Consider the following 15,292-nt stretch of genomic DNA (forward strand, 5'->3'; position numbering starts at 1 on the left):
GCCTACAGAATTCAGCAGGAGTTTTGTGGAGCCTAAAAATGAGATTTACGATCAGGACCTAAGTGACGTGTTCCAGGTGACACAGGAAGTCTGTGGCAGAGCAGGGAATTGAACCTGAACCTCCCAGTCTAGCACCCTAACCACTGGAGCAGTGTGCCTCTCTTTCCGAAAGATGACTTTCAATCACACAGTCCAGGGTTTGCGCCCTGCTCCGGGAGAGAGAGGACAGTTGTTTCAGAGTCACGTCTTCTGTCTGCTAATTACACTGGACTAGCTTTTGAAGCTGTTGCAGTTTATCACTTTGCATGCTTTGCTTGCTGAGATTGTTTGATGTACTGTAATCCTTAGCTTTGTTATTGTGCCGCTTTAGTGATGATCCTGTGCTTTCTGGCTCTGGACTATTATGCTGAAGCTCCATAAAATAGCATATTGACAGAATATTAACTTATTATTGAAACTGTCAAGGTAACTTATTGTTTTGTACAATGATGTGACTATTGCCTTCAACTGAGATATTCCAGTGCAAATCAGCAATGAGGAGACCTGACAGAAAAGGGAGAACAATGAGGTCTTGTACCCTAAGAAGGCTAAATCAAAGGATGGTGCAGTATCTCTGATATTGAAATTCTTCTTCAGTGCAAATGCTGAGAGGTATTTTTTATTATTTTAAAAATGGAACAAACTCTCTCCCATTTCTGACTATACAGACTGCACAGTCAAAAAACAGACTGCAAAGCGAGAAGAACCGCCCTTGGTTTTATTTTCTTATAATTTAAAGGGAGAGAGATGGTTCAAAGCTTCTGACTTCTGATTGGATGAGGGGGGCACAACAACATACAGTTCTGCGATAAAGTTCTGAGTATACTGCCCACATGGGTGATCTACCCACTTATTGAGAGAGGGAGGTGAGATGACTGCTAATGGAGCTATTGTGCAGCTACTTTGCAGTCACTACACAAGCGACTCCAGTTTATGAATCCAATACCTACAAAACTCCAGCTGACATGAGTAAGGGAATTTGCTGGCCTTTTAACAGAGCTTTCTTATCAATTATAAGCCATTAAAATATACCTAATGACAGACTGGTGCTTTCAAAACCAAAATGGCCACTGTGATCAGACTGTCCAGCCTAACTTTTGGGTTCTTGAGACAATGAAGACTATTAGTCTACGGCAAGCTTGAGAATGCTATGTACAATAATGGTCACCCTGATGTGAGATCAGCCAATGGGAAACTTACTGTGGCAATAAAAGATAGACAACTCAGGGCCCTTCACCCTTGCCTGGAAAAGACACACATTTCCTTTGAGTAGGGCTATGATTTGGTCATGGAAATGTTTTGTCATGGAAAGGGGGCAAGCTGGGGACCTCGGGGACAGGGGTGGAGAGGTGAGGAATGGACAGTGAGCCCACCCTGCACTCACCATGCACCAGCTGCTCCTGTCCTGTGGGGCTGGGCCTGGCTCCCCACTCTGGGCACTGCAACCTAGCATGCAGGATTGCAACATCACATGGGGGCATTTCATGAACTTTACTCAAATTCAGTTTCCCTGACTGCTGTGACACAAATCATAGGAGCTGATCGCATGCAGGGATGGCAAAAGGCACTTGCGAACACATACACTGCTACATCGAGCACGCCAACTTTAAAAGGAATGATCCTCAGCATGCAGACATATATGGCAAGAAATGAGGTCACAGCTACCCTGTAAATCTCATTTACTACACTGTTCTTCACTTACCTGATGAATTTCTGCATGATAAGGCGCTGGATCCCAGACAATTAAGATTCCAGTATTGTACAATATATCTGTAAGGAACTTCTGCTCTTTGACAGTTACAAGCTTGAATGAGAAAAGGAAAGATGATTACTAACACAGCAGAATATGTATCAATCTGTGGAAGGTCAGGCAGTCAAGTATTACTAAGCATAGCTCCACCCATCGACTACTAAGGACAACAGGTAGGATTGATTGAAGTTCAAAAAGTGCTCCATTATCCTTGGATTATACATGCTATAGAAAAGATATTTCCTTGTGTGAGCTAGCAACCATGCCCTGTCCTTTTAATTCTGCTGCTACTCCTGCCTCCAGCAGGTCAGGATGTAGTGGAGTGTCAAAGGAGCAATGGCTGCATATCTATGCATGTCACATTCCCCTTTCTACCTGTCTTTACACAGAAAGGAGAGGATACGGGCCACTCACAACAGCTTGAAGCATGTGTGGACTTCAGCCACTAAAATTGCAGTCACTCAAATTAGCTGGGAGAAGAGTAGTAGCAGTAACTGAAACATCTAATTCTACATGCATTTCTCCAACTTTGTGGAAATTACAGACACTCTGCCAAAAAGGAAAAACAGATGGATAAGGCAACAGGCTGCTCAGATCATATTTCATTAAAAAAAAAAAAAAAAAAAAAAAAAGCATGCATGGGGCGAGTTTTAACAATCCACACTTCACAGTCACGCTAAATACAAACTCATGGAGTTACACTCAGAATAATGGTCCAAGTGTCAATTTCCCCAAACAGCCACTAGCGCTAAGTTACAATGACAAAAATCAGCCGGGGGCAGCTTTATCCTCTTAGTAATCCAACAACTGCCACAGGGCAGGTGAGAGAGTTGAACTGGGGAAATCCACTTTGGAGCACTGTTTACAGGAAATAAACAGGGGCTTGTCCTTTTATTCATAAGCACAATTCGAACAGACGCTTCTTGTTAACATCGTGTTAGGAAGAGGGCAGTCATAAAACCCTGACTATGCCAGACAGCCCCTCAGAAATCCAAGCCAAACGGGAGCTACTTCAGAATGAGTTGATTCATCTTTTTAAATATGCTATTTCCCCCCAGCCATCGCTAGCATCCAATCGCTATTCTGGCTGTCCCTGTCACCAGTACATCACAACCATGTCTGCCTGGCCATTCCAGATGCTTATTATTCTATAAATGAAAAAGAGTTTGCTGGTGTATGTTCTTAATTTTAAAAAGAGAGAGAGAACATTAGGTTTGAGGCCCAGAGTCCTGCCATGTGTACTGCCTGGCTTCCTCAGCCTACGCCATTTAAAACATTTCGGTCACTTTTAAAAACGAGGCTGCCGAGTTTGAAAGTGCAGCTTGGCGCACACAGTCCTTTGCAGGTGCAAATGACAGGATTTAAGTTTTTAACTCCCAGGCTTGTGGGAGCTACAAGCATTTGGAGAGGATGGGATTGCAGGGAGAGGGCGAGGAAGAGTGGCAGAGAGTAGCAGTGACCGTGATGTCAGACTGGGGTGAAGGCAGGAAGGGGAGGAGGGACACAGCAGAACAGAGGGAGAGGGGATTCTTGCCAGATATTTTACAAAACAAGATGGGTCCTTTTTAGCACCATCCTGGGCAGAGGAGAAGGTGGGCTGAGAAGAGCGTTTCAGGAAAGAGTCCACGTGTCAGTAAGCGTAGGTAGGAAGTGCAAGACTCATAGTGCAGGGTCATGAAGTGAGACATTCTAAGCTGACAGGAGAGAGTTCTCCCATCGGCTTAATAACTCCACCTCCCTGAAAGGCAGTGACTATGTCAGTGGGAAAAGCTCTCCCACCAACATAGCGCTGTCTACACCGGCGCATAGGTCGACATAACTACGTGGCTCAGGGGTGTGGATTATTCACACCCCTGAGCCAAGTAGTTATACCAAAGTAATTTTGGAGTGTAGACCCAGACTCAGAGAGGCGAAGAAGAGCTGTTCAGAAAGGAAGGGGAGAGAATGTAAGTGTATGAATCAAGCAGTCACAGGCCTCTCTCTAGACTAGTGGTTCTCAAAGCCGGTCCGCCACTTGTTCAGGGAAAGTCCCTGGTGAGCCGCGCTGGTTTCTTTACCTGCTGCGTCCTCAGGTTCGGCCGATTGTGGCTCCTGGCCAATGGGGGCTGCAGAAAGCGGCGTGGGCCAAGGGACATGCTGGCTGCCCTTCCCGCAGCCCCCACTGGCCTAGAGCAGTGAACCGTGGCCAGTGGGAGCCGCGATCAGCTGAACCTGGAGAATTACCTGTGGACACGGCAGGTAAACAAACTGGCCTGGCCTGCCAGGGGCTTTCCCTGAACAAGCGGCGGACCAGCTTTAAGAACCACTGCTCTAGACTCACCCAGCAGCATGAATGCAGAGATGGAGCAAATGCGAGAGGACTTTTTCAAGGTCAGAACTGTAGGGTTGTTGCCATCTTTCCTGCCTCCATTTTTAAGCAGGGCAGGTACTAGGAACAACTGAAGGCTAAGACATATGCACCAAATTTCTATTGCAGTTGTCACTGCCTCTTACTTCTGCAACTAATCTGATAACTTCCTGCCACCTCATTTACAGCTTGCTATTGTTTGCTCTGCATGACCTTAATTTGTTGACTGTCAGTTCTAGGTTCCACATTTAATCAATGGAGCTAACTGATCTCACCACTTATTGCCTTTAGTGCCTATCTGTTCTGCTTAATCAATGGATTGATTCTTTCCACTCAACCAACTGTCATTTAACTGCTAACACACTTACTTGTCTTGCCCAGCTGTTTTGCTAATTAACTGCCAGAGGCATTGATTATTGCCTATTTGATCTGGTCTTATTTCGCTGATTTCATGGTTTCCTGATTGCCTTGCTAATTCATCATATAACCCGCTAGTACATTTATCATCTATGTAATCTCTTTTGGATTAATTAACTTGTTTGATTATAGCCTTTTAGACCACATTTGCTGACTTTTACCCTAAGAATGGTATCCCTTTACCTACCCCAGCCTCCTACCTCGTTCCTTTGTTGTGTCATTGTCTCCCCTCTACTTCTCCATCATCCATCTTCCCTTCCTTTTAACACTTATTATCCAGGAACACGTGTGTCCACATGGGGAGTTGTATTGGCATAACTACAGCTGCATAATTATATATCTATATCTATAGTGTCGCGGAAGCAGGACAAATGTTTTCACTGGCACCGTTTGCATATCATAACTAGGCTGGCACTGGATATGTGGCCCCGGGAGATAGCTTCCAAAGTGGAGAACATACTATTGACCCAGTAACACAATTACACACAGACGAGTAAGGACATAAATTGCCTCCAGATTGCTGAACATGTCTGCCATGGGAAGATCAGTTTACAAAGGGACAAAGTCCAATTCTTAATTTACGTTGCATCCACTAGTCAGGAAGCAGAGACCACTGGGACACAGCAGGCATCAAGATAACACAAATCATGGGAGAGGAGAATTCTGATGAGGAAGATAGATTAAGATTTATGAGCAACAAAAATTAATGTAAAGGAAGAGGAACAAACATGGATTAGAGAATTTGGTTACAATTTCCAAGGCAGTACAGGGGATTTACCCTTGAATTTTAACAGAATAGATGTAACTAAACCCTCTGTACTTCTCTGAAAAAAGTCAACCCTTATTCCAAGGCAGCAACCCAGAAGACTCAGGGCTAGTCTTCTGTGGTAGTGCTTTTATGTGGCTTGTGTAGTCGCGGCACCAGTGCGGGGAGAGAGCTCTCCCAGCGCTCTCAAAAACCCACCTCCTCGAAGGGCGTAGCTCCCAGTGCTGGTGCACGGTCTGTACTGGCACTTTACAGTGCTGAAACTTGCAGCGCTCAGGGGGGTGTTTTTTCACACCTCCGAGTGAGAAAGTCGCAGCGCTGCAAATTGCCAGTGTAGACCAGCCCTCGTTCTCTGAGAGCAGATGACTGAACCTCAAGCCCGAAGAGCAAGGAGACAGAGTGAAGAGGTGAGCAGGTAGTGAACTGGCCTGTTCTGGAGTATGAAGCTCCGTTTTTCTTCCTACCTGGGTGGTTTCAACCTGTGCTCCCTTTCACTAGATTGTAACAAGCTCTTCCTGATTAATCCAGCTAAGAAGTGATGGCTTCAAAACACTTACTGGATGGATAGCTGGGGTGCTGTGACCATTGCTTATTTCACAACTCTCTCACTGTTTAATTGTATTCCCCTTGTCTGCCTGTTGTAACTACTTGTTGTCTGTTGTCAAGTCAAATTTATTAATAGCAACTTAGCCGTAAGCCAATGCACCAAAAACAAAATATATTACAATATAACTGAAAAGTAAATCCAGGATTTTATGATATCACAATACATATAAATACAAATTTAAAAGAACATAAATCAATTAAACCATATATAATCACCGTGCCATTTATCTTTTCCTGATTTTAGCTGCTGGCCATGCAAATAGGGCAGCCACTCAGATCACAGATACATTGTTAGTCCCTAATAAATATTCTGTTCTCTGAGATGTTGTAGAAAAAGGGACCCAGAACAAAAGAAGCACGGAAAGCCATTCTGACCTCAATACAGTACAAATTACAGTATAACAAATAATAGGGTAGGCCTTCCATCTGCCCAGAGCTGCATGGACAGAGGTGGTTATGTTTCTCAGTGCCAGTATATCAGCATTCTGATTTAAGCTGTCTGCACAGATTGAAAACTGAGAGCTCTTAAGGCCCTCCTTAACTCGTTATTAGACAAACTCTCTAGATATACGTGAATCTTTTTAATAAGGGGGAACCAAGGTGACATAGTTGTAATGGAAACAACAGCCTTGCTTAGTTGTTTATTAATATCCTCTAATCTCAAATTGATTAGGGATTTCACTTATTTAAACAAATCTAATCATTTTGAATTCTGGGAAGCCTAGAGAATGCAAAGAATTTTGAATATTCTGTCACCAAGGAAATGTACATGACAAAGCCCAACTGAGCTGTTCTTCTAAGCACAGCCTTGGCAAACATTGTGGGTACATTCAACGAATGCGAAACCAAAAGTTAATGTTAGTATTGCACTTTGGAAAAGAACAGAATTCATGCCTGTCTTGATTCTAAGAAGAGCAGCTGCAGTTCTATTTGGGACACCAAAAATCATCCTAAGGAATTTGTTTTGAAACACTTCCACTCCCATTTGATCATTCCACCCCCATGTTTCTGCACCATACAAAATCTGAGTGCATACCTTAGCCTCAAACAAACACTAAAACACTAAAAACCCTAGTATTCTGATAACCGTAAGCATGCGTGGGTTATGGCTTTGACTTTACAGGAAGGGTAGAGACTCTGGTTGATTTATGCTGCCAGATTTATACATTACTTGAGTAAGAGGTATTTGGCTCTTTAACCAGAGATAAGACTGTGAAGATTAAACAACTCTATAACTTAGGTCTATGAGAATGTATGTTGGTAACATTTAAGTTAAGAAGATCTGGGGCATGAAATATCTTCTGAGTTTTGGAGGATACAGGATAGAGCAGGTTAAAAGGAACCAGTTTGGGAATGATTAGTTGAACTGTTCCACTCTAGGTTAAGTGATAAAAGAAAGGGTAAGGACTAGGGCTGTTAATTAATTGCAGTTAACTCATGTGATTAACTCAAAAATTAACTGCAATTAAAAAAATTAATCATGATTAATCACAGTTTTAATTGCACTGTAAACAATACAATACCAATTGAAATTTATTAAATATTTTTGGATTTTTTTTTACATTTTCAAATATATCGATTTCAATTACAACACAGAATACAAAGTGTACAGGGCTCACTTTATATTATTCTTTATTACAATATTTGCACTGTAAAAATGATAAAAGAAATTGTATTTTTCAATTCACCTCATACAAGTACTGTAGTGCAATCTCTTTATCGTGAGAGTGCAATTTATGAATATAGATTTTTTATTGTTACATAACTGCACTCCAAAACAAAACAATGTAAAACTTTAGAGCCTACAAGTCTACTCAGTCCTACTTCTTATTCAGCCAATCGCTAAGACAAACAAGTTTGTTTACATTTATAAGAGATATTACTGCCCGCTTCTTATTTACAACGTCACCTGAAAGTGAGAACAAGCGTCCACGTGGCAATTTTGTAGCCAGCATTGCAAGGTATTTACATGCCAGATATGCTAAACATTCATATGCACCTTCATGCTTTGGCCACTATTCCAGAGGACATGCTTCCATGCTGATGACACTCGTTAAAAAAATAATCCGTTAATTAAATTTGTGACTGAACTCTTTGGGGAAGAATTATGTCTCCTGCTCTGTTTTTCCCGCACTCTGCCAGATATTTCATGTTATAGCAGTCTCAGATGATGACCCAGCACGTATTCATTTTAAGAACACTTTCATTGCAGATTTGCCAAAATGCAAAGAAGGTACAAATATGAGATTTCTAAAGATAGCTACAGTACTAGACCCAAGGTTTAAGAATCTGAAGTGCCTTCCAAAATCTGAGAGGGACAAGATGTAGAGCATCCAAAACTCAGAAGATATTTCATGTCCCAGATCTTCTTAACTTAAATGCTACCAACATACATTCTCATAGACCTAGGTTATAGAGTTGTTTAATCTTCACAGTTTTATCTCTGGTTAAAGAGCCAAATACCTCTTACTCAAGTAATGTATAAATCTGGCAGCGTAAATCAACCAGAGACTCTGCCCTTCCTGTAAAGTCAAAGCCACAACCCATGCATGCTTACAGTTATCAGAATACTAGGGCTTTTATCCGGACAGGAATGAATATTTAGAGCCATGAGCACAGGCTCATGGGACATATGCCTGGAAGGGAGTATGAAGGAAGGAGGTACAGGAATAAAATGACATACAGGGAAAAGCCATTTTCAGAAGTCATAAAAGTCTTAAAACACTCCGATGTGGAAACTACAGAACCCGAACTAAAGTAACTCCTCGCTTAACGTTGTAGTTATGTTCCTGAAAAATGTGACTTTTACCAAAACAATGTTAAGCGAATCCAATTTCCCCATAAGAATTAATGTAAATAGGGGGGTTAGGTTCCAGGGACATAATTTTCACTAGACAAAAAACTATATTATATACTATGTATAGAATTTGTTTGCAGGCTCTACCTCAGAGGTGGGCAAACTATGGCCCAGGGGCTGCATCTGGCCCTCCAGACATTTTAATCCGGTCCTCGAGCTCCTGCCAGGGAGCGGGGTCCGAGGCTTGTCCCACTCCACACAGCTCCCACAAGCAGCAGCATGTCCCCCCTCCAGCTCCTACACGTAGGGCTCCACATGCTGCCCCCGCCCCAACCACTACCCCCCACAGCTCCTATTCGTCGGAAACCATAGGCAGTGGGACCTGCAGGTGTGGCACCTGCAGACAGGGAAGGGTGCAGAGCCACCTGGCCTTGCCTCCGCATAGGAGCCAGAGAGGGGGACATGCTGCTGCTTCTGGGAGCTGCTTGAGGTAAGCACCACCAGGAGGCTGCACCCCTGACCCCCTCCTGTGCCCCAACCCCCTGCCCCAGCCCTTATCCCTCTCCCACCCTCCGAACCCCTGTCCCAGCTCAAAGCAACCTCCTGCACCCCCAACCTCTCATTCTCAGCTGCGCCCCAGAGCCCACACCCGCAGTCAGAGCCCTCATCCACTCCCACACCCCAACCCCCAATTTCATGAGCATTAATGACCTGTCATACAATTTTCATACCCATATGTGGCCCTTGGGCCAAAAAGTTTGCCCGCCTCTGCTCTACCTGTTCTCTCCCTCCAGAGAGAAATGACACCTCGAGGTGCTGCTACATAAAGGTCCCAAGAGTGTGAGGTAGAGATCTCATGTTCAAAGCCAGAGATGTGGCTCTATTCTTCCATAAATACCATAAGAAAAGCTGCCATTCACCAATGATCACTCTGCTGTTGGTGCTATTCCTACCTCAATCCTTGTAGTGAAGGAGAGACTGCACAATAAGAGTGCTCAATTGGGCCCTCAGTCGCATACTCAATACACTTTCCCTCTCTGTCGTGTAGCACACTTGCCAGGCAGACTTACCTGTGAATTAACAAGGCGGACTGTTGTCTTTTCCCCCACATCACTCTGAAACCCTATGGTAGGAGCCCCATTAAATCTCAAAACTGCATCATGGGTGTCTGAAAGCAGCAAAGAGGGAAGAGTTATTAAAAGTTAACCAATGGCTATTATGTGTGAGTGGGGGAAAAGCATCTAACTCAGGTATGTTAAAAATATGGCAGGTATATAATCAATGCAGTTGATAACTGTTTGTTAGAGATACAGAGCTGGATTCATCAGAAGTATTAAAAAGGTTGATTCTTTTCATGCTGGCATTTAAATCATTACTATATGTGCTGTTTTCTCTGTCTCCTCATTTGGTTTAAATGAAACTAACCATTTCCAGCTGTATGTATTTTATTGTAAAAACTCAGCACACATGTAGAGAGCACAAGCTGACATCCAAAAACCCAGCTCAGTACAGGTCCCCAAAACACACTTGGGTAAACAATTCTCCTTGTGATTTGTTACAAATCAGTGACTGGGAAATAATGAAGAGGAATGTCCTTTATTTCTCAGGGCCTGAAAAAACAGATGCTCAATAGCCTGTGGACTGAGCCTAGTGGCTAGGGTGAAAAATAACTATGCTACCTCACAGCTCAACATGATGCCTCCTGCACTTTACAGGAATAAAACAGCTGTGTCATGTTAATAGGTACTTTGCCAAATGTAACTTACTAAACTCTTAGTTGTGTTCTACTTTCCCTTCATGGCTTCACTCTCTTTTCTTTCTGATAACAGATGACAGCATAGATTTTCCTGAGTTTTGTTTCTGTGTCTTCCTTCATAGTCTCTCCTCCCTATTATTACTAATATTATCTATTTGGATTGCAGTCGCGCTGAAGAACTCCAACTACAGCAAGGCTGGGGCAGGCAGAGGTTCTGCTGCTACAGAGAACCGATACGTTAAATAATGAATAATAAAATAAATAATAGTACCACCTAAACTCTTCTACAGCATTTTTCATCAGTATATCTAAAAGCACTTTAAAAAGGAAAACTGTGTCATTACTCATATTTTACAGATGGGAAACTGAGACACAGAGCGGCAAAGTGACATGCTCAAAGTCACCCAGCAGGCCAATGTTAGAGCCAGAAATAGAAATCAGGTCTCCTGAGTGACAGCCCAGTGATCTACCCACTAGGAAACACTGCCTCCTCCTCTCCTTCTTCCTTCTCCAGAGCCAAAGAGCTTGTCTACATGGGAAAGTTTTATCAGTTATACTGGGATATGCTATCAGTGTAGTTAAACTGATACAGGGATACCAGTGTAACTACCCCATATGGACACCCATTCCCATTTAAGAGTGGCTTTCCCCACCCCCCACCAGTTTAGCTTAAACTCTTTCCAAAGTGACATAAATTAAACCAAACAAAGGCACTCAAATGGGAATCTGAGTGTTCACCTGGGGAGTTATATCGGTATCACTATAATGCTTCCTGCAGCTGCCATGGCCATCCCCTGTCCGCAGCCTGCCTTACCCATTCTCTTTAGGGCAGTGGTCTCAAAAGCGGGGTGCGCACACCCCAGGGGTTGTGCAAGACCATCCCTGGGGGTGCGCGGCAGGAGGCGCACCACCAAAGGCTCTCCCTGCTCCGTCTTCGGCAGCACGCTGGTAGCAGCTCTCTTTTTTTTTTCTTTTTGGTTCCCTAGAGCTGGCCCTGGGGGTGCGCGAGCCAAAAAGTCGGGAGACCACTGCTTTAGGGGACTTCGGCTCCCTAGAGGTCTCCAGAGTGGAGCCTGCAGCTGCTTTGTACCACTGCAACCCTTCCCTTGCAGTGGGAATTCTACCACTGGGGTCTCCATCATATTGTATGGTGCAGAAATCAGCACGGATCTTGAGCTGAATCCTGGCCCACACTTAGTTCAATTAAACCAATTGTGTTTTCAAGTGTTAAAGATTAATGTACACATTTTAAATGTGTACTAAGGGTACACACTAAGGGTACCTGCTCATTCTTTCTGCTCTCCACCACACACACCTTCAATCAATAAGAATCTTAACTGACTATTTCAGGATGGTGCAAGTGTCTTTGTGAATTCTCAGATTAATTTTACATGAAGAAAGTCCTATGGGTAAATCAAGTGTGATGGTGGATTGTTCCAGCCTCACAGAATTCAAAAGCCAGATGATGTTGTTTTATCCTAACAGAGTAATACCAACCTATCTCTGGTCCCAGATGCGAGGACTTCAGAGCTCCTGCTGAGGACACGACAGCGCATTGACGGAAGTGGCCGACTTCTTGGCTGAGGTTTTTTTCTGGTAGATACTTCTGCCATTCAGAGGTATTGAACGGACCGTCTGACCCATGGATCATTGTCACATTCACTCTGTCCCGGAGCTGGCAGAGCAGTTTCTCTGGACTGAGTTTGGTAGTATTCCTTCGCCCTTTGTAAGTCACATTGTACTTGTTCATGGACTGGTAATTGTTTTTGACCTTTTGCAGCCTAGGTATGAGATTCTTTGATGAACTTTCCTCATTCCAGATATTCACAGAGAGCACTGATTTCTTGGACTTTGCCACTGCATTGTTTCCTGGAGGGGTTGGAGAGATGCTGCCATTTACTTTTTCCAGTTTGATCAGCAAAGCAACAGATAACTGGCCCTTCTCACTGACAGGTTTGCTTGAAAGGAGTCGGGATGTAAATACGTCTCCTTTTCCCAGAGTTCTGAGAATCTGAAAACTTTTGCTTTCTGTTTTGAAGGGAACGTAATAGTCTTTTCTTGTTTCCCTCCACAAGCAAATAGTCAGAACCACAATCAATAACAGGAGTCCATATACGAATTTTTTCAATAGATTGATGGCAACCATAATGTATGGTGCATCAGAATGAGGTGATTAACACAAGGCAGGATGCTGGGCCTGAAAAAGAAGGCAAGAAACAACTAATCAGAAGAAGCAGTGAGGGAACGAACTAGAAATTTTTTCCAGACTTCTCAATCCATCTAAAGGTCTGATCTAAAGCCACTTGCATCAATGGAAAGACTTTACTGGGCTTGGATGAGGTCCTAAATTCAGTATCAACCCAGGCCCATGCTCCTTATTTGAGTTATATGGGAGACCTCCCCCAGCCTCAATTCCATATTTTTCCTTCTCCAAAGAGTGTATGGGTGCAGAACTTTCATGCCAGCTGGGTGAAAATCCCCACTTTGCTATTTCTTAAATAGGTATTTAATATCTGAAACGACATCACCAGCTCAAGGCTCCCTGCCTGAATCTGTCCCTCGTTCTTGCATCTGGTCAGAAACTACCATTTCAATAACAAACCTTGTTTAAAGAACACTGTGGAGAACGTGGATTTTATAAACAACATGTGAGTTTCAAGATAGCTGCACTGAAACCTTAGTGAGCTCATAGGAAACTTCTGCAAATCTGTAAGTGACTGACCGCACTTCCAACACGTAGTCTCATTAAACAGCTGGCTGGAGCCAATAAGTCTATGTTAGTGTTTTGCTTTTTTTTTTAATTCTCAAAATGCTCTTGGTTTGATATTAATTTAGGGTACAATACAGAATATCTAGGGGAAGAGAGGAAGCTTTCTGCAGCACAGCGCTCCAACAAATGCAGAACACTCCACCTTCTGCAGAAAATAATTGAGCAGCTGCGTGGAGGAGATGGAGAGTTTGGGTTGTTAGGGGAAAGACCGTCTGTTGCTAGAGTGTTGTGATGCCGAGGCAGCAAATCAACAGCAGGAAAGCACAGAGGGCAGGTCATTATTCACCCTCTGTTCAAAGCACAGGGGAGCACACTGGGACAGGTGTAAACGAAAATATGCTGGCAGTCTAAAATCAGCTGTGGCATTTACAGCGGAGCGTGGTGCCTGGACATAGGTGGGCATTGAAGGTGACCAGAGCACGGTTGCCAGCTCTGTACATGCCAGTGCCTTCAGGTATGTTTTTCAAGCTATGTCGATACTTAGCTGTGCCGCTGTATCACTTCAGTGTAGCCACTCGCTACAGCAACGGGAGGGCTTCTCCGATCACTTTAGTTCATCCATCTCCCCGAGAGGTGGTAGCTAGGTTGAGGGAAGAATTTGTCCATCAACCTAGTGCTGTCTACACTGGGATTAGGTCGGCTTAACTACGTAGCTCAGGGGTGTAAGTTTTTCACAGCCCTGAGCAACTTAAGCCGGTCAACTTAACTTTTTAGTGTAGACCTGCCCTCAGGATATGAGAGCGGCAAAGAGAGGGCAGACGCTTGAGTGGTGTGAGGCGGCCAAGAACAAGGAATTGGAAATGCTATGTAGAGGAGCTGGGCACTGGCTCCCCACACCCTACATGTCTGTATCTGACTATCTGTCTCCCAGGGTGAGGAGAGTAGTCTGGCCACCTTGCAATCCAACCAAGGGGGATGGTTTCCCGCTCCAGAAGTGCACAGGAGTTGGTGGGGAAACTAGCAACCATACGCACAGTGCCTGTTACTCAGGACTGGCGCTGGAAGTAATTTTTCTGGCCCAGAGCCATAGGTAGGGCTTCTGTTCTTGGGGATGTATAAATTTCATTGTTCAGAGTTTATTTTTAAGTTCTATGTAAATGTCCAAAAACAGGTGGGGTTTACGGTTTACTGTAATGAGTGAAGTATACACCATAATGAGTTATATTACTTATTACAGTAGTATATATTATAATGAGTACTCTCTTCTTAATGTTTCTTAGTGTACTTTAACATAGTGCTGTTTGAAACAGTACTACAATAAAGCACACTAGGGAACCTTTAGTGCACACCAGCAGGGTACAGGGTATGGGGTACAGGCTCCACCTATACTAGTGTGAATAGGTTCAGCACCTGAAACACAGGCAATCAAATTTTAACCTCCTGGAGCCAATCTTATACTTCTGATTGAACAAACCCAGTATCCCCAAGTTTCAGCCATTCATTCATAAGCACAGATATCTGACCATATAAAGCTCCCTTTATTTTCTATTTCTATCATCCGTGAACTCTCGGAGAAAGGAATGGGGCCACTTAAAAGGCAGGTGATGGTACAGACTGAGCCATGGAAAATAGATCTGCAAAACTAGGGCCAAATATGCAAACCTTTCCTTGTGTTTGTCTTAGGGCTGCCTACCCTACAGAGTTAGGTGGCTTAACTACATCCTTCAGAGCTGTGTAAAATTTCACACCCTGTGCAATGTAATTAAGATGACTTAAGTGCTCGTGTAGACATCACTAGGTCAATGGAAGAATTCTTCTGCAGGCCTAGCTACTGCCTCTTGGAGAGGTGGAATTTACTACAGTGACAGAAGAACCCCTTCTGTTACTCTAGTAAGTGTCTACACTACAGTGCTGCAGTTGTGCCGCTGTAGCATTTCTAGTGTAGACATAGCCCCAGCAAAAGGAGCAGTCCCATTGAAATCAGCAGGACTCATGCGAGTGAAGACTACTCAAGTCCATATAGAGCTGATCCTGGGTCCACTAAAATTAACAGGAACTTTGTCAGCTTGCTAATAGGAGCAAGCCCCTGTGAACTTAACACTTA

The 15,292-nt window shown here is 43.7% G+C and overlaps 1 protein-coding gene across 13 annotated transcripts in view; it reads right to left on the bottom strand.

Moving 5' to 3' along the window:
* Positions 1 to 15,292, bottom strand: part of ST6GAL1 (ST6 beta-galactoside alpha-2,6-sialyltransferase 1) — a 104,038-nt gene that overhangs the window by 10,308 nt on the left and 78,438 nt on the right. For 12 of the 13 annotated variants that reach the window (XM_048862743.2, XM_048862734.2, XM_048862733.2 and 9 more), the window contains 3 exons: positions 11,976 to 12,675; positions 9,793 to 9,890; positions 1,742 to 1,843 (listed from right to left, as the gene is read on the bottom strand). In XM_048862743.2, coding sequence (XP_048718700.2) covers positions 1,742 to 1,843; positions 9,793 to 9,890; positions 11,976 to 12,624 — 849 coding nt within the window. In that variant the 5' untranslated portion in view covers positions 12,625 to 12,675. Of the gene's footprint in view, positions 1 to 1,741; positions 1,844 to 9,792; positions 9,891 to 11,975; positions 12,676 to 13,733; positions 13,829 to 15,292 lie in introns of all 13 variants that reach the window. The other variant, XM_048862740.2, reaches the window with a different exon arrangement.

Source organism: Caretta caretta, chromosome 9 (assembly GCF_965140235.1).
Source record: "Caretta caretta isolate rCarCar2 chromosome 9, rCarCar1.hap1, whole genome shotgun sequence".
Classification (NCBI taxonomy): Eukaryota; Metazoa; Chordata; order Testudines; family Cheloniidae; genus Caretta; species Caretta caretta.